We start from the raw sequence: 22,097 nt of genomic DNA, 5'->3' as shown, positions 1-22,097 counted from the left end.
AGAGCACGACGGAGGGGCGAGCGGAGGGAGGGCATGGTGGAGGGTTGAGGGGCGAGGGGAGGGAGGGCACGGCGGAGGGATGATGGGGAGGGCACGGATGAGGGGTGAGGGAGAGGGCACGGCGGAGGGGGGAGGGCACGGCGGAGGGATGGGGGGGTGGGGGAACCGCAGGGAGAGTGGTGTAGGGAGGGGTTAGGGCTTTAGGCGAGAGGGGACTAGTGTTTGGGGGAAGGAACGAACGAGAGGGAGGTGTGGGGAAAGAAGAGGGTGGGGAAGGGGTGGGTCTCTCTGCACCCTTCTGGTCTTTACTCTGCCTCAAACCCTCTTGGGGCTCTGTGCCTGACTGACTGTCACTTCTGGTGTCCCTAGCGATCCTGACCCCTCTCCCTCCTGCCGCATCATCTCATTCCAAGCCATGCCAGTACTGAGCTCCACTGACTGAACAATGGTGCCCGGCGAAGATGAGGAGTCCAGAGTGGACGGGGACATTGGCAGGTTCGTCACGTTTAGGGCAGGCTATTTAATTAACGGGGTGTGTGGTGTGTGGAGGGGAGGTAGGGAGGAGGGATAGGTAGTTTGTGAATTGATTTGCTTTATTCTGCTTCCACTGCTTTTGTGGGGCCTCACTGTGTCCGAGTTGTACGGTCCTGAGGTCCTTAATATCATTTCAAAAGCTCATCTGCTTTTCTTATATATTGAGTGACACACCATAAGATAGAAGAGCAGGATTAGATTAGGCTATTTGGCCCATTGCTTCCGCTCTGCCATTTCATCAAAGCTGATCCAATTTTACACTCAGCCCCAGTCTCCTGCCTTCTCTCTGTATCCCTTCATGCCCTGAACAATCAAGAACCTATCAACCTCTGCCTTAGATATACATAAAGACTTGTCCTCCACAGCTGCCTGTGGCAAGGAATTCTACAGATTCACCACCTTCATCATCTTCATTCTCATCTTCCTCCTCATCTCCATTCAAAAAAGGATGCCCCTCTATTCTGAGGCTGTGCCCTCTGGTCTTAGACTCTCCCACCACAGGAAACATTCTCTGCACTCCACTCTATCAAGGCGCTGCACCATTCAATAGGCTTCAATGAGGTCACCCCTCATTCTATTGAATTCCGCATCATTCTTCTAAATTCCACTCAATACAGTCCCGGAGCCATCAAGCACTCTTAATATGATAAGCTGTTCAATCCTGGAATCATATTTGGGAACCTCCTTTGAGCCCTCTCCACTTTCAGCACATCCTTTCTAAGATAAGGGGCCCAAAGCTGCTCTCAATACTCCAAGTGAGGCCTCATCAGTGCTTTATAAAGTCTCAACATTACATCCTTGCTTTTGTATTCTAGTTCTGTTGAAATGACTTCCTCACCATGGACTCAACCTGCAACTTAACCTTTAGGAAATCCTGCACAAGGACTCCCAAGTCCCTTTGCACCTCAGCTTTTTGTATTTTCTCTCCATTGAGAAAATAGTCAACCCTTTCATTTCTTCTATCAAAGTGCATGGCCATACACTTCCCAACACCGTATTCTATCTGCCATTTCTTTGCCTATTCTCCTAATCAAAGTGCTTCTGTAGGCTCTCTACTTGCCCAAAACAACCTGCCCCTCCACCTATCACATAATCAGCAAACTTTGTAGCAAAGCCTTAAATTCCATCATCCAAATTGACATACAATGTAAAAAGAATCTGTTCCGACACAGACCCCTGTGCAAACACCACTAGTCACCTGCAGCCAGCCCCCTTTATTCCCACTCTTTGCCTCCTGCTAATCAGCCACTGCTTTATCCATGCTAGCATCTTTCCTGTAATACCATGGGCTTGAAGCTTGTTAAGCAGCCTTGTGTGGCACCTTGTCAAAGGTTTTTTGAAAATCCAAGTGCACAACATCAACCGATTCTCCTTTGTCCATCCTGCTTGTTATTTCTTCAAAGAATTCCAACAGATCTGTCAGACAAGACTTTCCCTTGAGGAAACCATGCTGACTACGGCCTATTTCATCACATGCCTTCAAGTATCCTGGCACCTCATCCGTAATAATCGACTCCAACATTTTCCCAACCACTGAGGTCAGACTAACTGGCCTGTAGTTTCCTTTCTGCCTCTCCATTCTTGAAGAGTGGAATGACATTTGCAATTTTCCAGTCTTCCAGACCTTCCAGAATCTAGTGATTCTTGAAAGACCAATACTAATGCCTCCATGATCTCTTCAGCCACTTCTTTCAGAACTCAGGGGTGTACACTATTAGATCCAGGTGACTTGTCTACCTTCAGACCTTTCAGTTCCCCAAGAACCTTCTCTCTGTCTATGGTAACTTCGCACTTTATGATGCCCGACACCTGGAATCCGCCATATTGCTAGTGTCTTTCACAGTGAAGGCTGATACAAAATACTTATTCAGTTCGTCCACCATTCCATTGTCCCCCATTACTCTCCAGCATCTTTTCCAGCAATCGTCCTTTACACTTTAAGTAAAAACACACCATGGAAACAGAATTATCCTGGGAATGAAAGGGTTAATGGATGGAGTGTTTAAGGGGTTTGGGCCTGTACTCATTGAGGTTTAGAAGAATGAAGGGGATCTTATTTAACCCTACGGAATACTGAAAGGCCTAGGTAGAGTGAATGTGGAGAGGATGTTTCCTATAGTGGAAGAGTCTAGGACCAGCGGGCACAGCCTCAGAAAAGATGGACATCCCTTTAGAACAGAAGAGGAATTGTTTTAGCCTGAGGGTGGTGAATCTATGGAATTCATTGCCACAGACAGCTGTGGAAGCCAAGTCATTTGGCATATTTAAAGCAGAGGTTGTTAGGTTCTAGAGTATTCAGGGTGTCAGGGAGAGGGCAAGAGAATGGGATTGAGGGAGAAAATAAATCAGCTATGATCAAATGGTGCAGCAGACTTGATGGACCAAATAGCTTAATTCTATTTCTATGTTTACTAACAGACTTTCATTACCCTGAGTCTGTGGGAAGATTGTGGCACTCAGCTTGGATTCTGGTGGCTGTAATGTACAAATTCTGATGTCCGCTGGTTCAAGCATCTCAGGCTCATTAAAGGTCTCCAGGGTGGCTGGAGAGTTGATATTTCTGACTGATGGCTGAGTTGGCCAGGACCAGAGATCACAGACCCACCACAAGGGTTGGCCGTTTAGGACAGAGACCGAGTTTCCTCACTGAGGGTGGGGATCTGTGGGAATTCTCAACCCTCGAAGGGCTGAGGAGGTTTAGTTGCTGAACATCTTCAAGGCAGAGACCGATAGTGGTGTGGGCATTGGCAGAATCGAGAGATCTGTGGCAAGAGCTGAAAGGAGCAGTGAAGTAAAAGATGAGACACTGTGGAGCAGGTACAAGAGGACAAAATCTCCACAAAAACACAAAGGTTGGTGGTGTTATGGATCGTGTAGAAGGTTGTCACAGGTTACAACAGGACATTGACAGGATGTAGAGCTGGGCTGAGAAGTGGCAGATGGAGTTCAGTCCAGAAAAGTGTAAAGTGGTTGACTTTGAAAGGTCGAACTTGAAGGCAGAGTACACGGTTAAAGGCAGAATTCTTAACAGTGTGGAGGAACAGAGAGGTCTCAGGGTCCACATCCATAGATCCCTCAAAGTTGCCACACAAGTTGATAGGATTAAGGTGGTGTATGGTCCGTTGTCCTTGCTCCACCTGCTTCCATTCGGTCAGATTATTTCAAAACACAGGGTGAATTACCACAGCTATGCAAATGACACAGCTGTAATTGTCCATTACACCAGATGACCATCAGGCTCTGAACCCCCTTGTCCAATGTCTTAGTAGCGGTATAGAATGGACGTTTTAATTTCCTGAAAATAAATAAGGAAAAAACATTTTAGTTATTGGTAGCAGTAAAAGTGAGAATCTTAGAAATAAACTTGATCATCTGGCCTTACAAAACAAGCCAGAAGTAGAGAATTTTTATTGACTGAGCTAAACTTCAGATCACACATTAACCAGATTACTAAGACTGCATACCTTCATTTAAGAGTTCGATTTCTTATAAGATCTCAACATGCAAAAAGACTGATACAGTTTTGATTTTAGCCAATTAGGCCACTGTTATGGACTCTTTTCCAGGACTGCTTAGCTGCAGCTTGTTCAAAATACAGCAGCAAGAATCTTAACCAAAAGAAGAAAATCTGAGCACATTTCATTGGTTTTGGTATAATTTCAGATCAATTTTAAAATACTCAGTTGTATACAAGACTCTGAATAATCTAGCTCCTCAGTATATTTTGGAGTGTCTATTCCCTTATATTTCCAATTGTAATCTTAGATCCACAGATATTGGTTTGCTTAGTGTTTCTAGAGCCAACCATGCAAGAACTGGTGATGCAGCCTTTTGCTCTTGTGCACTAAAAATCTGGAATACTCTACTTTGAGATATGCCAGGCTAGTACTGTAGAATGTTTCAAAACACCTCTAAACATCTACTTTTTAAAATGTGGCCTGCTTATAGGATTACTTAATGCCTGGTGGTGTTGGTTACATTTATACAATTTGGTATATTCGATTACATTTTATTTTCTATAATGTTTGTCTTTACTTATGATTTTTAATTTTGTCTCATTTTTATGACTCTTTTGATTTTTCTTTACAAGCTATGTTAAGCTGTTTGAGCCTGTATCTTAATGTATGAAAGCTTATAAAAATAAAGTTTTTATTTTTTCTTCGCTCAAGCTGGTAAATGAGCCAAGCATGCTCTTTTCTCAATTGCCCGAAACTTTTGGACTATTCTAGTGGTGTTTATTATTGCGACTTTCTGAAGATTACGTAAATATTGCTGTATAGCCTAATTGTTTAATGCTATTGTGTGGTGCCTTTGGGATGATACCAGTTGTAGATATTACTATCAGGACAATGATACCCTGTTCATGTTCCAAAGTCTTTCAGTTTTCTCTTTATTATTGTGTGTTGCCATTCATTAGTCAGGGAATTGAGGTCAAGAGTTATGATGTAATCTTGCAGTTCTTTAAAACCCTGGTTAGGCCACATTTGGAATATTGTGTTCTGTTCTGGTCACCTCACTATAGAAAGGATGTGCAATGTTTAAAGAGGATGCAGAGGAGATTTACCAGGATGATGTCTGGAGTAGAGAACAAGTCTTATGATGATAGGTTGAGGGAGCTAGGGCTTTTGATTTTGGAGTGAGGGAGGATGAGGGAACACATAATAGAAGTATACAAGTTGAGAGGCACAGTGGGTAGACAGACTTTCTTCCAGGTCAGAAATAGTTAATACAAGAGGGCATAATTTTAAGGTTTTAGGAGGAAAGCACAGGGAGGATGTCAGAGTTAGGCTTTTTTTTAAAAAAAAGGAGTGGTGGGTGTATAGAACACACTTCTGGTGGGGTGGGGTGGAGGTGTGGTAGAGGCAGATACAGTGCCTCCACAACCTGGACCCACACGTTGATGTCGTGTGGAGACTTATGTACTTCCAGGACTCTTATCAGGTGCTGTCAGCTCAGGGCCACCCCTGTTGGAATGGCTGTGGACAAGATGCCAGACCATGATTGATCCTGGCCTGGCTCCTGAACAGACAACTCAAGTCTACCCCTCTTGGGCCACACTTCATCATTTGAAGCATTAGAAGTGTGAAGAGAAAAACACCTGCCATATAAAGCAACAACAAAGTGCCTATAAAAAATACCCCCCACCCCCCCACGGAAGTTTTCATGTTTTATTGTTTCCAACATTGAATCAATGGATTTAATTTGGCTTTTTTTGACACAAATTAACAGAAAATAATAGAACCATAAATAGTTAAATAGTAATATGTAAATTATGCCAGTAAATTATGAAATAGGTCTAGGACCAGCCTATTGGCTCAGGGTGTCTGACCCTCCAAGGGAGGAGTCGTAAAGTTTGATGGCCACAGGCAGGAATGACTCCCTATGACGCTCTTTGTTGCATCTCGGTGGAATGAGTCTCTGGCTGAATGTACTCCTGTGCCCACCCAGTACATTATGTAGTGGATGGAAGACATTGACCAAGATGGCATGCAACTTGGACAGCATCCTCTTTTCAGACACCACCATGAGAGAGTCCAGTTCCATCGCCACAACATCACTGGCCTTACGAATGAGTTTGTTGATCCTGTTGGTGTCTGCTACCCTCAGTCTGTTGCCCCAGCACACAACAGCAAACATGATAGCACTGGCCACCACAGACTCGTAGAACATCCTCAGCATCGTCCGGCAGATGTTAAAGGACCTCAATCTCCTCAGGAGATAGAGACAGCTCTGTCTCTTCTTGTAGACAGCCTCAGTGTTCTTTGACCAGTCCAGTTTATTGTCAATTCGTATCCCCGGGTATTTGTACTCCTCCACCATGTCCACACTGACCCCCTGGATGGAAACAGGGGTCACTGGTACCTTAGCTCTCCTCAGGTCTACCACCAGCTCCTTAGTCTTTTTCACATTAAGCTGCAGATAATTCTGCTCACACCATGTGACAAAGTTTCCTACCGTAGCCCTGTACTCAGCCTCATCTCCCTTGTTGATGCATCCAACTATGGCAGAGTCATCCGAAAACTTCTGAAGATGACAAGACTCTGTGCAGTAGTTGAAGTCCGATGTGTAAATGGTGAAGAGAAAGGGAGACAAGACAGTCCCCTGTGGAGCCCCAGTGCTGCTGATCACTCTGTCGGACACACAGTGTTGCAAGCACACGTACTGTGGTCTGCCAGTCAGGTAATCAAGAATCGATGACACCAGGGAAGCATCCACCTGCATCGCTGTCAGCTTCTCCCCCAGCAGAGCAGGGCAGATGGTGTTGAACACACTGGAGAAGTCAAAAAACATGACCCTCACAGTGCTCGCTGGCTTGTTCAGGTGGGCATAGACAGGGTTCAGCAGGTAGATGATGGCATCCTCAACCCCTAGTCGGGGCTGGTATGCGAACTGGAGGGGATCTAAGTGTGGCCTGACCATAGGCTGGAGCAGCTCCAGAACAAGTCTCTCCAGGGTCTTCATGACGTGGGAGGTCAATGCCACCGGTCTGTAGACATTGAGGCCGCTGGGGCGCGGCATCTTTGGCACAGGGACGAGGCAGGACGTCTTCCACAGCACAGGAACCCTCCGGAGCCTCAGGCTCTATCAGCTTTGCACATCTGGACACTGCAGTTTTTCCCCATTCTTCTTTAGAAAACTGCTCAAACTCTTGTCAGATTGCATGGGGATTATGAGTGAACAGCCCTTTTCAAGTCCAGCTACGAATTCTCAGTTGGATTTAGGTCTGGATTCTAACTTGGCCACTACAAGACATTAACTTTGTTGTTTTAAGCCAGTCCTGTGTAGCTTTGGCTTTATGCTTGGGGTCATTGTGTTGCTGGAAAGATATCTTCTCTGAAGTTGCAGTTCTCTTACAGACTGTATCAGGTTTTCCTCCAGGATTTCTGTATTTTGTGCATTCATTTTACCCTCTACCTTCACAAACCTTCCAGGGCTTACTGCAGTGAAGCATCGGCACAGCATGATACAGCCACCACAATGCTTCATGATAGAGATTGTATTTTTGATGAAGTGCAGTGTTAGCCTTACACCAAAAGTAGCATTTAGTCTGATGGCCAAAAGCCTAATAGCTCAATTTTGGTTTCATCAGACCATAACACCTCCTTCCAGCTGACCTTAGAGCAAACGTATGCCTTCTGGCAAACTCTATCTGAGATATCTTGTGAGTATTTTCCAACCATGGCTTTCTGTTTGTCACTCTCACATAAAGCTGTGACTGGTGAAGCACCCAGGCAACAGTTGTTGTATGAGCAGTCTCTCACATCTCAGTCACTGAAGCTTGTAACTCCTCCAGAGTGATGGGCTCCCTGACTAGTCCCCTTCTTGCACGGTGATTCAGTTTTTGAGGATGGCCTGCTCTAGGCAGATTTACAGCTGTGCCATATTCTTTCCATTTCTTGACGATTGACTTAACTGTACTTCAACAGATATAGAGTGACTTGCAAATTTTCTTGTATCCATTTCCCGACGTGCTTTTCAATAACCTTTTTGCGGAGTTGCTTGGAGTGTTCTTTTGTCTTCATGGTGTAGTTTTTGCCAGGATACTGACTCAGCGGCAGTTGCACCTTCCAGATATAGGTGTATTTTTAGTACAATCAATTGAAACACCTTGACTGCACACAGGTGATCTCTGTTTAACTAATTATGTGACTACTAAAACTAATTGGCTGCACTGGTAATGATTTAGTGTGTCATATTAAAGTGGTGAATACTTAAGCAATCAATTTTTTGTGTTTTATATTTGTAATTAATTTAGATCACTATGTAGAGATTTGTTTTGACTTTGACCTGAAAGTATTTTTCTATTGATCAGTGTCAAAAAAGCCAATTGAATCCACTGTGATCTGATGTTGTAAAACAAAAAAAACATGAAAACTTTCAAGGGGTTGAATACTTTTTGTAGGCACTGCACCTCGGATGTTTAAGAGACTCTTAGACTCATGGATGATAGAAAAATTGAAGGCTATGTGGGAGGGGAAGGGTGAGATTGATCTTTGAGTAGGTTAAAAGGTCAGCACAACATTGTGGGCTGAAAGGCCTGTACTGTGCTATAATGTTCTATATCCACTTCTCTTTCCTGTTTTGAAATGGTAGAGAGCAAGAGCTCCTCAACCATTTTGAGCAATGACTTTGGTGTTCTCAGGCACAAGGATGGCTGAGATGGGAACGGGGTTTTGTACTTCTCCAAGATTGGGGTAGATTGCATATCAGAGTGTCACTGCACTGCACTCCACCCAGGAATATTCTCAACCTCTCAACAAGTAAAGTCAAAGTATTGTTTACTTTCTGAGAAGCAAACTGTTATCAATCTAGGTGTTCCACTTGCTTGTACCCGGATTGATTAGCTGCTAATGGCTAGCTCTAATTGTCTGCTTCCACCACCACTCCACCCCCCACAGCCCCACAGACCTGTCAGAAATTCTGAAGGAAGGGACTAAGGAATCACATGACCGAGCAGAGAATACGCAGTTCGTCAAGGACTTCCTGAAGGGCAAGATTCATCAGGAGTTGTTCAAGGTAGGGCTGATTCTACTTGCTGCCTGTATTGTCTGGATTATGAGGGGTTGGAACAAAGGAACAGGCCCTTCAGCCTATCCTGTGTATATTGACCAAGACGCCATTCTACAATAGTCCTGTCTGCCTGCACATGGCTTGAATCCATCTATTCCCTTCCTGTCCACCTCAGTCCAAGTGCCTCTTAGACGATTTTGTGACGTTGTAGAGGTGATGTACTTCTGGAAAACTGCCCACCTGGTGCCCTTACCTAAAACAAAGATACTGTAACACTGGAGTCAGTTACAGGAGGGTCACCAGGGTAATTCCTGCGATGAGAGATTAAATAGTTCAGGCCTGTATCCCTTGGAGTTCAGAAAAATGAGTAGTAATTCAAACACATAAGATGCTAAGGGCATTTGACAGGTTGAATGCTGGGATGGTTTCACTGGATGGAGAGCCTCCAACAAGGGGACATAATAGTCATTTAAAACGGAGGTACGTAGGAACAACTTCTCCGAGGGTGATGAATCTCTGGAATTCTCTGACCCAGTAGGTGGTGGAAGCTGGATCAGTGGAAGTATTTAAACTGGACATTTTAAACACAAAAATTATGCAGATGTAACACGCACAGAATGCCGAAGGAACTCAGCAGGTCAGGCAGCATCTATGGAACAGCCAATCTCAGAATCTCTTAAATGTCCCTGATCAGTCGATGTTTCAGACTGACACCCTTCAATGTTCAACGTAAATTTATAATTAAAGTACATATACTGTATGTCACCATACACAACCGTAAGATTCATTTTCCTGCAGAAATTCACAGTAAGTACAAAGAAATTAAAAAAGCAAAATAATAGCAGTAAATAAATAGGCAATAAATATTGAGAACATGAGATGAAGAGTCCTTGAAAGTGAGTCCATAGGTTGTGGGAACAGTTCAGTGCTGGGGCAAGTGGAGTTATTCCTTCTGGTTCAAGATCCTGATGGTTGAGGGGTAACAATGGTTCATGAACCTGCTGGTATGAGTCCTGAGGTTCTTTTACCTTCTTCCTGATGGCAGCAGCAAGAAGAGCTGCCCCCTTCCTTTCCAAACGGGTGAAGGATCTCAGCGCAAAATATCGACTGTTTATTCATTTCCATAGTTGCTACCTGACCTGCTGAATACCTCCAGCATTCTATGTGTGTTTCTAAAGTGGACCTTGACTGGTTAAGGCACAAAGGGGTGTGGAGAAATGGCACAGAAGCAGAAGCCAACATAGATCAGTCATGGTCATTTTAAATGGTGGTGTGGATTTGAGGGGCCTCATGGTTTACTCGTGCTCCCATTTTCTTGTGTTGTTCAAAGGTCTACAAGGTATAGTACTGTGCAAAAGTCTTAGGCACATATAGGGTACCTAATACTTCTGTACAGTACTGTAGTAATTTCATGTATTGCACTGTACTGCTGCCACAGAAAAAATCATGACAAATATGTGATGATAAACCTGATTCTAATGAGGGTCTGTATTGTGGACTGAGAGTGGGAGGGTGGCAGAGAGAGGGGAATCATAAGACTATAGGATATAAGAGCAGAATTAGGCCATTTGGCCTTTCGAGTCTGCTCTGCTATTTCATCATGGCTGATTGATTTTTCCTCTCAGCCTCAATCTCCTGCCTTCTCCCTGTATCACTTCATGCCCTGACCAATCAAGAATCTATCAGCCTCTACCTTAAATATACATAAAGACTTGCCCCCTGCCCCCCACTGCTGACCATGGCAAAGAATTCCATAGATTTGCCACTCTCTGGATGAAGAAATTCCTCCTCACCTCTGTTCTAAAAGGATGCCCCTCTATTCTGAGGCTGTGTCCTCTGGTCTCAGACTCTCCCACCATAGGAAACATCCTCTCCACATCCACTATTCAAGGCCTTTCACCATTCGATAGGTTTCAATTAAGCCCCTCCCTCATTCTTCTGAATTCCAGTGAATACAGGTTCTGAGCCATCAAACACCCTTCGTATGACAAGCCATTCAATACTGAAATGATTTTCATAAACCTCCTTTGAACCCTCTCTAGTTTCAGCACATCCATTCTCAGATAAGGGGTCCAGACCTGCTCACAATACTCCAAGTGAGACCTCGCCAGTGCTTAATAAAGTCTCAACGTTACATCCTTGCTTTTATGTTCTAGTCTTCTTGAAATGAATGCCAACATTGCATTTGCCTTCCTCACCACAGACTGAACCTGCAAATTAACCTTCAGGGAATCCTGCACAAGGACTCCCAAGTCCCTTTGCACCTCAGTATTTTGTATTTTCTCTCCACTTGGGAAATAGTTTTCTCTTTCATTTCTTCTACCAAAGTGCATGACTATATACTTCCTGACACTGTATTCCATCTGCCACTTCTTTGCCCATTCTCTTTCTATAGTGTTTAAGTCCTTCTATAACCTCCCTACTTCTTCAAAACTAACTTCCCTTCCACTTATCTTCATATCGTCTGCAAACTTTGCAACAAAGCCATCAATTCTATCATCCAAATCATTGGCATAAAAAGAATCGGCCCTAACAGCCCCCGTGGAACACCACTAGTCACCGGCAGCCAACCAGAAAGGGTTCCCTTTATTCCCACTCTTTGCTGCCTGCCAATCAGCCACTGCTTTAGTCATGCTAGAATCTTTCCTGTAATACCATGGGCTCATAGCTTGTTAAGCAATCTCATATGTGGCACCTTGTCAAAGGCCTTCTGAAAATCCAAGTACACAACATCAACCGATTCTCCTTTGTCTATCCGGCCTGTTATTTCTTCAAAGAATTCCAACAGATTTATCAGGGAAGGTTTTCCCTTGAGGTTTCCCTGACTACAGCTTTTTTATCACGTGCCTCCAAGTACTGAGACCTCAACCTTAGTAATCAACTCTAAAATCTTCCCAACCATTGAGGTCAGACTAACTAACCACTAGATTCCTTTCTTCTGCCTCTTTCCCTTCTTGAATTGTGGAGTAACATTTGTAATTTTCCAGTCTTGTGGAAGCGTTCCAGAGTCTAGTTTTACTTGCACCATCTCTTCAGTCATTTTCTTCAGAGCGCTGGGGTGTACAGCACCCAGTCCAGGTGACATCTCTACCTTGAGACCTTTCAGTTTCCCAAGAACCTTCTCTCCAGTTATGGTAACTTCACAGACTTCATGACTCCTAACACCTGGAACTTCCACCATACTGCTAGTGTCTTCTGCAGGGAAGACTGATGCAAGCTATTATTCAGTTTGTGTGCCATTTCCTTGTCCCCTATCTCAGCATCGTTTTCCAGTGGTCTATTATCCAGTCTGCCCTCTCTCTTACACTTTATGTATCTGAAAAACTTTTGGTATCCTATTTAATATTATTGTCTACCTTTCTTTCATATTCCATCTTTACCTTTTTAATGATGTTCTTGGTTGCCTTCTGTTGGTTTTTAAAAGCTTCCCAATCCTCTAACTTCTCATTAATTTTTGCTCTATGATACACCCTCTTTTGGCTTTATGTTGGCTTTGACTTCTCTTGTTAGCCATGGTTGTGTCATGTTGCTTTTAAAATACTTTTTTCTCTTTGGGATTTATATATCCTGTGCCTTCTGAATTGTTTCCAGAAATTCCAGCCATTGCTGCTCTGCCATCATCCCTGCCAGTGTTCTTTTCCAATCAATTTTGGCCAACTCCTCTCTCGTGCCTCTGTAATTCCCTTTCCTCCACTGTAGTACTGATACATCTGACTTTAGCTCCTCCTTAAATTTCATGGTAAATTTGATCATATTATGATCACTTTTCTAAGGGTTCTTTTACTGAAAGCTCTCAAATCAAGTCTGGTTTATTACATAACACCCAACTTGGCCACTCCGGAACATTATCTTTCTTTTTTTTAAGCCATTCCTGTGTAGCTTTGGCTTTATGCTTGGGATCATTGTCTTGCTGGAAAACAAAACTTCTCTCAAGTTACAGTTCTCTTGCAGACTGCATCAGGTTTTCCTCCAGGATTTCCCTGTATTTTGCTGCAATCATTTTACCCTCTACCTTCACAAGCCTTCCAGGGCCTGCTGCAGTGAAGCATCCCACATCATGATGCATCTGCTATCATGCTTCACAGTAGGGGTGGTGTGTTTTGGATGAAATGTGGTGTTTGGTTTATGCCAAACTTAGCGTTGATTCTGATGGCCAAAAAGCTCAATTTTGGTTTCATCAGACTATAGAATCTTCCAGCTGACTCCAGAGTCTCCCACATGCCTTCTGGCAAACTCTAGTCGAGATTTCATGTGAGTTTTTTCCAACAGTGGTTTTCTCTTTATCGCTCTCCCATAAAGCTGCAACTGGTGAAGCACCCAGGCAACAGTTGTTTGCACAGTGTCTCCCATCTCAACACTGTAACGCCTCCAGAGTTGTCATAGGTCTCTTGAAGGCCTCTCTCACTAGTCCCCTTCTTGTACGGTCACTCAGTTTTTGAGAATGGCCTGCTCTAGGCAGATTTTCAGTTGTGCCATATTCATTCCATTTCTTAATGGTTGTATGCCAAGGGATATTCAGCGACTTGGAAACTTCTTTATATCCATTCCTGACTTGTGCTTTTCAATAACCTTTCACAGAGTTGCTTGGAGTGCTCTTTTGTCTACAGGGTGTAGTCCTTGCCAGGATACTGCCTCACCAGCAGTTAGACATTCCAGATACAGGTGTGTTTTTACTACAATCAATTGAAACACCTTGACTGCCCACAAGTCTGTAAAAACAGACCCCCATTTAACTAATCATTTGACTTCTAAAACTAATTGGCTGCACTAGTGTTGATTTAGTGTGTCATATTAATGGGGATGAATACTTATGCAATAATTTTGTGTTTTATATTTGTATTTAATTTAGATCACTTTGTAGAGATTAGTTTTCACTTTAAAGACTCTTTTTCTATTGATTAGTGTTAAAAGAAGCCAAATTAAATCCACTGTGATTCAATGTTATAAAACAATAAAACATGAAAAATTCCAAGAGGGTGCATATGTTTTATTGGCAGTGTAGCATGCCCACAGTTTACCAACCCTAATCCTTGTGTCTCTGGACTGTGGGAGGAAAACAGAGCACCCAGACAAAACCCATGTGGTCATGGGGAGAACATCCAAACTCTGTATAGACAGCGGCAGGAATTAGAATCAGAATCAGGTTTAACATCACCAGCATATGTCGTGAAAGTTGTTGTTTTGTTGCAGCAGTACATTGCAATATATGATGATAAAAAAGCTATAAATTACAGTAAGTATATATTAAAAAAAAGATTAGTACAAAAAGAGAGAAGAAAATAGTGAGGGAGTGTTCATGGGTTCATTGTCCATACAGAATATTTTTCTGATCCTGTGCAGTGGCCCCGCCATATCCAGTTAAACCCTGATTGCTGCCACAGTAATGTGTAGCACTAAACTCTACACATCCATAGCCGCCCTGTTCAGACTGGGCTTGGTGGGGTGCATGGTAGCCCGTGACATTTGGCACTGTTACCCTTATAAAGTATTTGGATCATCCCCTATGATTGCTTCCCCAATGATCTTCCCTACCACCAGTGGGATGGGAGGGTGAAGAGAAAGCTGATCTAAGCTTCCTTTGCACTCTGGGAGGACTTTCTTCTTTCAGCAAGCTCCTTGGGGAGAAAGAGATGGGGTGTGTGAGGCTGATGCATGTAAGGCACCAAGGCTGTTAGCTCCTTGTCACAACACTGTCTCGTTTTGTGTTACAGCTTGGCACGGTAGCCCTTTACTACACCTACAGCGCCCTGGAGGAGGAAATGGATAAGAATGCTGAGCATCCAGCCTTTGCTCCCCTGTACTTTCCCCTCGAGCTGCATCGCAAGGAGGCTCTTGCTAAGGACCTGGCATTCCTATGGGGCCCCAGCTGGAAGGATCAAATCCAGTGTTCGGAGGCTACCAGGAGATACACAGAGCGGATCCATCACATTGGGGAGCATGAGCCTGAGTTGTTGGTTGCCCACGCCTACACCCGCTACATGGGGGACCTGTCAGGGGGGCAGGTGCTAAAGAAGGTGGCCCAGAGGGCCCTCGGCCTGCCCAGCACAGGAGAGGGCGTCCTCTTTTACACCTTCGACAACATCTCCAACCCAAGTCGCTTCAAGCAGCTCTACCGCTCGAGGCTCAACAATCTGGAGACCAGTGAGGAAAGCAGGCAGAGGATTGTGGAGGAGGCGAACCAGGCCTTCCGCTTCAACATGGAGGTGGGCTTCGGAACTGGACATCAGCATTGAGCGGCACAGTGGCCACTGGCCTGTTCTGGTTGTGTGAGAGTTCCTGTAGACGGGTTGGCATGGAGTACCTGAGATTATTCAACCTGAATCAGAATCAGATTTAATATCACTGACTTATGAAATTTGTTGTTTAGCCACAGCAGGGCATAACAACAAAAACATATGAACAAGTAAGTAAGTAGTTCAAAAAAATCATGGATTTCTTCGTGAGTAAATCATGAAGGATCCCACCCATCCTGCTCATGGGCTGTTTGTCCCACTCCCATCGGGGAGGAGGCTATGTTGCACCCACACCAGGACCACCAGACTCAAACACAGTTACTGTCACCAAGCAGTCAGGCTGATCAACACCTCCACCCGCTAACTCCAGCCCCTCCATACCTCCAACCACCAGTACTTTATCAGTTCCTGTCAGTTCCCTTATGGACATAAAATCAATCTGTGTATACAAGTTATCTATTGTATTTATATTTATTGTTATTTATCTTATTGCATTTTTTTTGTTGCCTCAGATCCAGTATAACAATTAGTTCATTCTCCTTTACACTGGTATACAGGAAATGGCATGAAACAATCTTGAATCTTATAACCCAATCCTGTCATCCACATGAATCTTTTCTGCACCTTTGCCAGCTTTCGTAAGACAAAGGAGCAGAATTAGGCCATCTGGCCCATCAAATCTGCTCCACCATTCCATCATGGCTGATTTATTATCCCCCTCAGCCTCATTCTCCTGCCTTCTCCCTGTAACCTTTGACACCCTGACTAAACAAGAACCTATCAACCTCTGCTTTAAATATACATACATTTAAATAATGACTTGGCTTCCACAGCTGTCTCTGACAATGAATTCCAGACTCACCACCCTTTGTCTAAAGACATTCCTCCTCATCTCTATTCAAAAAGGACATCCTTCTATCTGAGGCTGTGCCCTCTGGTCCTGGGTGAAATTTTCACACATATTCAAATTGCTCTAAGCTGAGAAAAGAATTTGAGGGGCAAAAGCCCAATTAAGTTTTTCTGAAACTCTAGTTAGGCCATATCTGGAGTATTGTATAGGGTTCTGGTCACCCCACTGTTGAGGCTCTGGAGAGGGTGCAGAAGAGGTTTACCAGGATGCTGATTGGATCAGAGGGTATGTGCTGTAAGGAGAGGTTGGACAAACTTGGGTTGTTTTCTCTGGAGCGGTGGAGGCTGAGGGGAGATCTGATAGAGGTTTATAAGATTATGAGAGGCACAGATAGAGTAGACAGACAGTATTATTTTCCCAGGGTTGAAATGTCAAATACCAGAGGGCATGCATTTAAGGTGAGAGAGGATAATTTCAAAGGAAATATGAAAGGCAAGAGAAGGTGATGGGTGCCTGGGGTGGTGGTAGAGGCAGAAATATTAGAGACCTTTAAGAGATGTTTAGATAGGCACATGAATGTGAGGAAAATAGGATGTGGAAGTTGTGTAGGGGTAAGTGATTAGTTCCTTTGGCTATTTCATGAGTAAACGTAATTGGTTTGGCACGATATTATGGGTTGAAGGGCCTGTTCCTCTGGTGTAGTGTTCTATGTTCTAAGTCAGATGGGTGGTGAGGACTTTAATGAAATTATTGTGATGGTAACAATGGATAAGCTAAATGTTGGGGGGGAGGGTGGTGGTATGGCTGGTGCCACAGAGACATGCAGACAGTAGCAGGCTCTTTGGCCCATCTGGTCCATGCTCACCAAGATGTCCATCTGAGTTGTCCTGTTTACCAGCATTTGGCCCATCATCTTCTAAACATTCCCAATGTATGTATCCGCCCATGTCTTAAAATTTCTTATAATACCTGCCTCTCTCAGCTCATTTCACAGACCACCCTTTGTGTTTAAAGTGTACCCTTAAGTTACTAGTAAATTTGTCCTCTCCTTTTAGATCTAAGCCCTCCAGTTCGTAATTCCCCAACTGCGGGGAAAAGACCAAGTACCGAGTGTATACATGTTCTCTATGTGCCTCATGATTCCATACACCTCTACAAGATTCCCTGTGTCCTACACTTCAAGGATTAAGGTCCTTGCCTTTCCAACCTCCAATGTTGGTAATCAAGGATTTGGGGTCCTACAGCTTAGAGTTAACCTGCAAATACAGCCTTCAGTAGGAGGAGGTTAGCCTGAATCGGGAGGTTTTTAATGCAGTTTTACTGGATTTTACTGAATCCACACCTGCAATTGTGAACTGTTTTGACATCCTCACCAGAGCAAAGGTCTACTTGTATTAGAGTGGCTATCACTGGATTGATTCTGATGGTCAGAGAGCTCACCTTTGAGGAATAATTGTGGCCTACTTGGACTCATTGGCCACAACCTTCCACTGTCTAATCTTTATTCTAATTACACAATCTCACAGGTATTTGAGGAACTGGATAAAATTGGAAAAACCCTTAAAGGAACGGGTCAAGAAGGTGGAATCCCACTTCACGATGGCAAAGGAGATGTTCGGAAGTGTCCTTTCTACAGTGCCAAAGGTAAGCAACCAGGGCAGAATTAGAAATGGGTTTAATATTTGCTGGCGTATGTTGTGAAATATTGCTTTGTGGCAGCAGTACAGTGCAGTACATAATAAAAATAAGTATATAAATTACAAAAAGAAAAATACATAATTAAATGTAATGCAGAAAAAATATAGTGAGGTAGTGTACATGGGTTCACTGTCTGTTCAAAGATTTGATGCTGGAAGGGAAAAAGCTATTCCTAAATGTTGAGTGTGTGTCTTCAGGCTCCTGTACCATCTCCCTGATGATGATAATGAGAAGAGGGCATTTCTGGGTGATGGGAGTCCTTAATGACAGATACTGCCTTTTAGAGGCATCATCTTTGAAGGTGTCCTTGATGATGGGGAGGCAAGTGCCCATGATGGAACTGGCTGAGCTTACAAATTTCTGCAGCATCTTCTGATCATGTGCAGTGGCCCCTCCAATCCAGACAGTGAGAATGCTGTCCACAGTAATCTGTCGAAATTTGCAAGTCTTTGATGACTTAGTCTCCTAATGAAATATAGCTGCTGTTATGCCTTGTTTGCAATTGTATCAATATATTGAGCCCAGGATACTAGACACTAGAATACTACAGCACAGTACAGGCCCTTCGGCCCTCGATGTCGTGCCGACCCATATATTCCTAAAAAAAAAGTACTAAACCCACACTACCCCATAAACCCTCTATTTTTCTTTCATCCATATGCCTGTCTGAGAGGCTCTTAAATACCCCTAATGTTTTAGCCTCCACCACCATCCCTGGCAAGTCATTCCAGGCACCCACAACCCTCTGTGTATATATAAAAAAAAAAAAAATGTTTCCCCTAAACTTCCCTCCCTTAACTTTGTACATATGCCATCTGGTATTTGCTGTTCGTGCCCTGGGAAACAGGTACTGGCTATCCACCCTATCTATGCCTCTCATAATCTTGTAGGCCTCTATCAAGTCCCCTCTCATCCTTCTCTGCTCCAAAGAGAAAAGTCCCAGCTCTGCTAACCTTGCCTCATAAGACTTGTTTTCCAATCCAGGCAACATCCTGGTAAATCTCCTCTGTACCCTCTCCATAGCTTCCACATCCTTCCTATAATGAGGTGACCAGAACTGAACACAAGTGTGGTCTCACCAGAGATTTGTGGAGTTCCAACATGACCCCTCTCCTCTTGAACTCAATCCCCCTATTAATGAAGCCTAGCATCCCATAGGCCTTCTTAACTACCCTATCAACCTGTGCAGCGACCTTGAGGGATGTATGGATTTGAACTCCAATGTCCCTTTGTTCATCCACATTGACTATTAACCCTGTACTCAGCCTTCTGGTTTGTCCTTCCAAAATGCATCACCTCACACTTATCCGGATTGAACTCCATCTGCCACTTTTCTGCCCAACTCTGCATCCTGTCTATATCCGTAACCTTCGATAACCTACAGCTCCATCCACAACTCCTCCAATCTTCGTGTCATCTGCAAACTTACTCACCCATCCTTCCACCTCTTCATCCAGGTCATTTATAAAAATCACAAAGAGCAGGGGTCCCAGGACAGATCCTTGCGGCACTCCACTAGTCATCGACCTCCAGGCAGAATACTTTCCTTCCACTACTACCCTCTGCTTTCTTCCTGTAAGCCAATTCTTTATCCAAACAGCCAAGTTCCACTGATCCTATGCCTCATGACTTTCTGGATGAGTCTCTCGTGGGGAACCTTGTCAAATGCCTTGCTAAAATCCATGTAGACCACATCTACCACCCTACCTTCATCAATTTCTTTTGTTACCTCTTCAAAAAACTCACTCAATGCTCGAGAGGCACGACCTTCCCTTCACAAAACCATGTTGACTATCCTTGAGTAGACTGTACTTCTCCAAATGCTCATAGATCCTATCCTTAAGAATCCTTTCCAATAGTTTGCAGACCACCAATGTAAGACTCACCGGTCTTTCCACTGCTGATCCCTCATTGACGATCGTAATATGTTTCTTCAACTTCTTCCTGAAGTCCACAATCCTTCCTTGGTCTTACTGACATTGTCCAAAGTTGTTGTTGTGATGCCACTCAACCAGCTGATGGAACTCGCTCCAGTATGTTTGCTTGTGTCTACTTGACACCATCTGAAATTCTATCATCAATAGTTGTGTCATTGGCAAATTTATAGATAGTGTTGGAGCGGTGCCTAGCCACACAGTTGTGGGTTAGAGAGTAGAATAGTGGGCTAAACAATCACCAGTATTGATGGTCAGCGAGGAGATGTTATTTACGATGTGCACTGACTGTGGTCTTCTGGTGAGGAAATCAAGGTTCCATTTGCAGAGGGAAGTACAGAAGCCCAGGTTTTGGAGCTTGCTGATTAGCACTGAGGGAATGATGGTAATGGCAAACAAAGTGGAATGCGTCTGGGGTGAGACAACGTCCTGTGCTCCGATGGGTAGCCCAGGACCGGGAAATGGGGTGATTGATGGCTGGAAACCTGGAGTTTGCTTGTGTAGGACTGGAATAGCAAGAGGGAAGATGGTTCTGCTACCGTGGGTAACAATTGTTACTGTTGGGGAGAGCATCCCAGTAGAGATTGCACTGGGGACCATCCTGAACAGTGTAGGAAATCCCCTACCCTACACTTGTTAATTCCCAGTATAGCTGAATTGAGTCACAAAGGAAGTGATTTCCTGTTTGTTCCTTTTTATAGTGTAGGCTGACTGAACTAACATGCACTGTCTATGCAAGTAGAACGAGATGTTGCAAGACTACCAAAAGCAGGCCCTCCAGTTCATAAACACAAGGCATTCTACAGATGCTGGAAATCCAGAGCAACAGATAATGCTGGAGGAAGTCAGCAAGTCAGGAGATGAATAGAGTTGAGATTTTGTGCTGAGACCGTTCATTAGGTCCAAAATTTTAGCTCTTATTCCTCTCCATAGATGTTGGATTAAACGCATAATTGTTATTTGATGCTTGTTTGTGTTTTTATATAATTGCCTTATGTATATATAATAGTTCAATGTTTTCTAGTGGTTGCAGTTGCTTTTGTAATTAGCTTGATGGCAGCTGCATTGCACTATTTGCATAGGGGCTATCTTATTAACACTCATCTACAAATTTAAATATTTGTTATCTATGGAAATTCAATAGAATAAGTAAACTGGTATAACAAGAGCAGAGCACAAAGGCTGTCTTCTCTCTTTGTCTTTTCCCTGTCTTTGACTTCTTTGCCTTTTCCCTGTCTTTGACTTCTTTGCCACCACTCCCCTTTTCAAAGTTTTCTTAGCGCTTAATAAGATTATCATGAGTAACAAGTTTATGCATGTTTTGTAAGAACATTGGATGAAAAACATCAGAAACCAACACTGAGCTCCTCCTGCACTGTGTGTGTTACCCTTGTAGTTGAGTGTCATATGCTGGTACCAGGAAATGGCAATTTAATGGTGCCTGCATCTCTCCCCCCCCCCCCCCCATCATTAATTCTTTGGCTTTCTTTCCCTCTAGGCAATGATGAAATGGGGTGCCCACTTCACGGAATGATGGCCATCGTGCAGAGCTCTCCTTTCCAGCTAGTGATGGCTGTTCTTGTGGCACTGGCTGCCAGCTGGTATCTGCTATGAGGCCAACTGTCACAGACGGACAGTCCAAAGTGATGCAAAACTCACCCCTTCTTTCCTTCACCCCATGTTGTCCAAGAAAAAACATTGATGCAGTTGAGACCCAGCAGGACTGGCAATGAGAAAGTCAGAGTGTGGACAGCTGTCCCTGTGAACACAATGGTTGGCCTTCATCACTGTGGTCTGTATTATTTGATGTTCAGGTAATTTCTACACTTAACACTGGCACAGCAAGATCCCAACAGCATTTCTTGAACTGTACCATTCCAGGCTGCTCTTCGAGAAATTTTCATTCATTTTATTGAAGGAGCATAGCTGTTTATAATTGACAAAACCCTTTACTGAGACAACATGCCTAAAACCCACCTGGTCCTCACTCACATAACACAGGCTTCAGACTGATCAGATAGGCCTGCAACTAGAGACAGTTCCCACTATTAAAGTGGTTGGGATATAATTAAACTGTAATGCTGAATTTCCACTTTCTGTAATAGGTGATTAAATCTGTCATTAATAATTTTTCATTGTTATTTACCCAGTATTTATGCACAAATATTAAACGTTTTAACCACCACTGACCTGTCATTTCTGACTGACTGCACTTTATTTATAAGCATAGGGTCATTAGAATATCTCACCACTCTATTCTGTTGAAAGTCAATGAATGACCAGCAGGAGCAGTTTTCCTCAATGTGGAGAGAACTGGTTACACGAGAGGAAGAGTGA

At 43.7% G+C, this 22,097-nt stretch overlaps 1 protein-coding gene across 1 annotated transcript; it reads left to right on the top strand.

Annotated features, from left to right (window-relative positions):
* Positions 1–337: 337 nt before the first annotated feature.
* LOC140192647 (heme oxygenase 2-like) lies at positions 338–21,945 on the top strand. Its single transcript, XM_072250178.1, has 5 exons — positions 338–495; positions 8,934–9,051; positions 14,757–15,248; positions 17,655–17,772; positions 21,259–21,945. Exons 1-5 carry the CDS (start codon positions 446–448, stop codon positions 21,372–21,374), a joined length of 894 nt encoding a protein of 297 aa, XP_072106279.1. The 5' UTR covers positions 338–445; the 3' UTR covers positions 21,375–21,945.
* Positions 21,946–22,097: the final 152 nt, after the last annotated feature.

This window comes from Mobula birostris, unplaced genomic scaffold (genome assembly GCF_030028105.1).
Source record: "Mobula birostris isolate sMobBir1 unplaced genomic scaffold, sMobBir1.hap1 scaffold_1992, whole genome shotgun sequence".
Taxonomy (NCBI): Eukaryota; Metazoa; Chordata; class Chondrichthyes; order Myliobatiformes; family Myliobatidae; genus Mobula; species Mobula birostris.
This window is presented reverse-complemented; position numbering and strand designations above follow the sequence as displayed.

Bases quoted from the DNA above. Each gene is read 5' to 3' on its own strand.
- LOC140192647 (XM_072250178.1), top strand. From the start codon at position 446: ATGGTGCCCGGCGAAGATGAGGAGTCCAGAGTGGACGGGGACATTGGC. The intron at 9,052-14,756 runs GTAGGGCTGATT...TTTGTGTTACAG, and splicing joins TTCATCAGGAGTTGTTCAAG to CTTGGCACGGTAGCCCTTTA. The intron at 17,773-21,258 runs GTAAGCAACCAG...CTTTCCCTCTAG, and splicing joins TCCTTTCTACAGTGCCAAAG to GCAATGATGAAATGGGGTGC.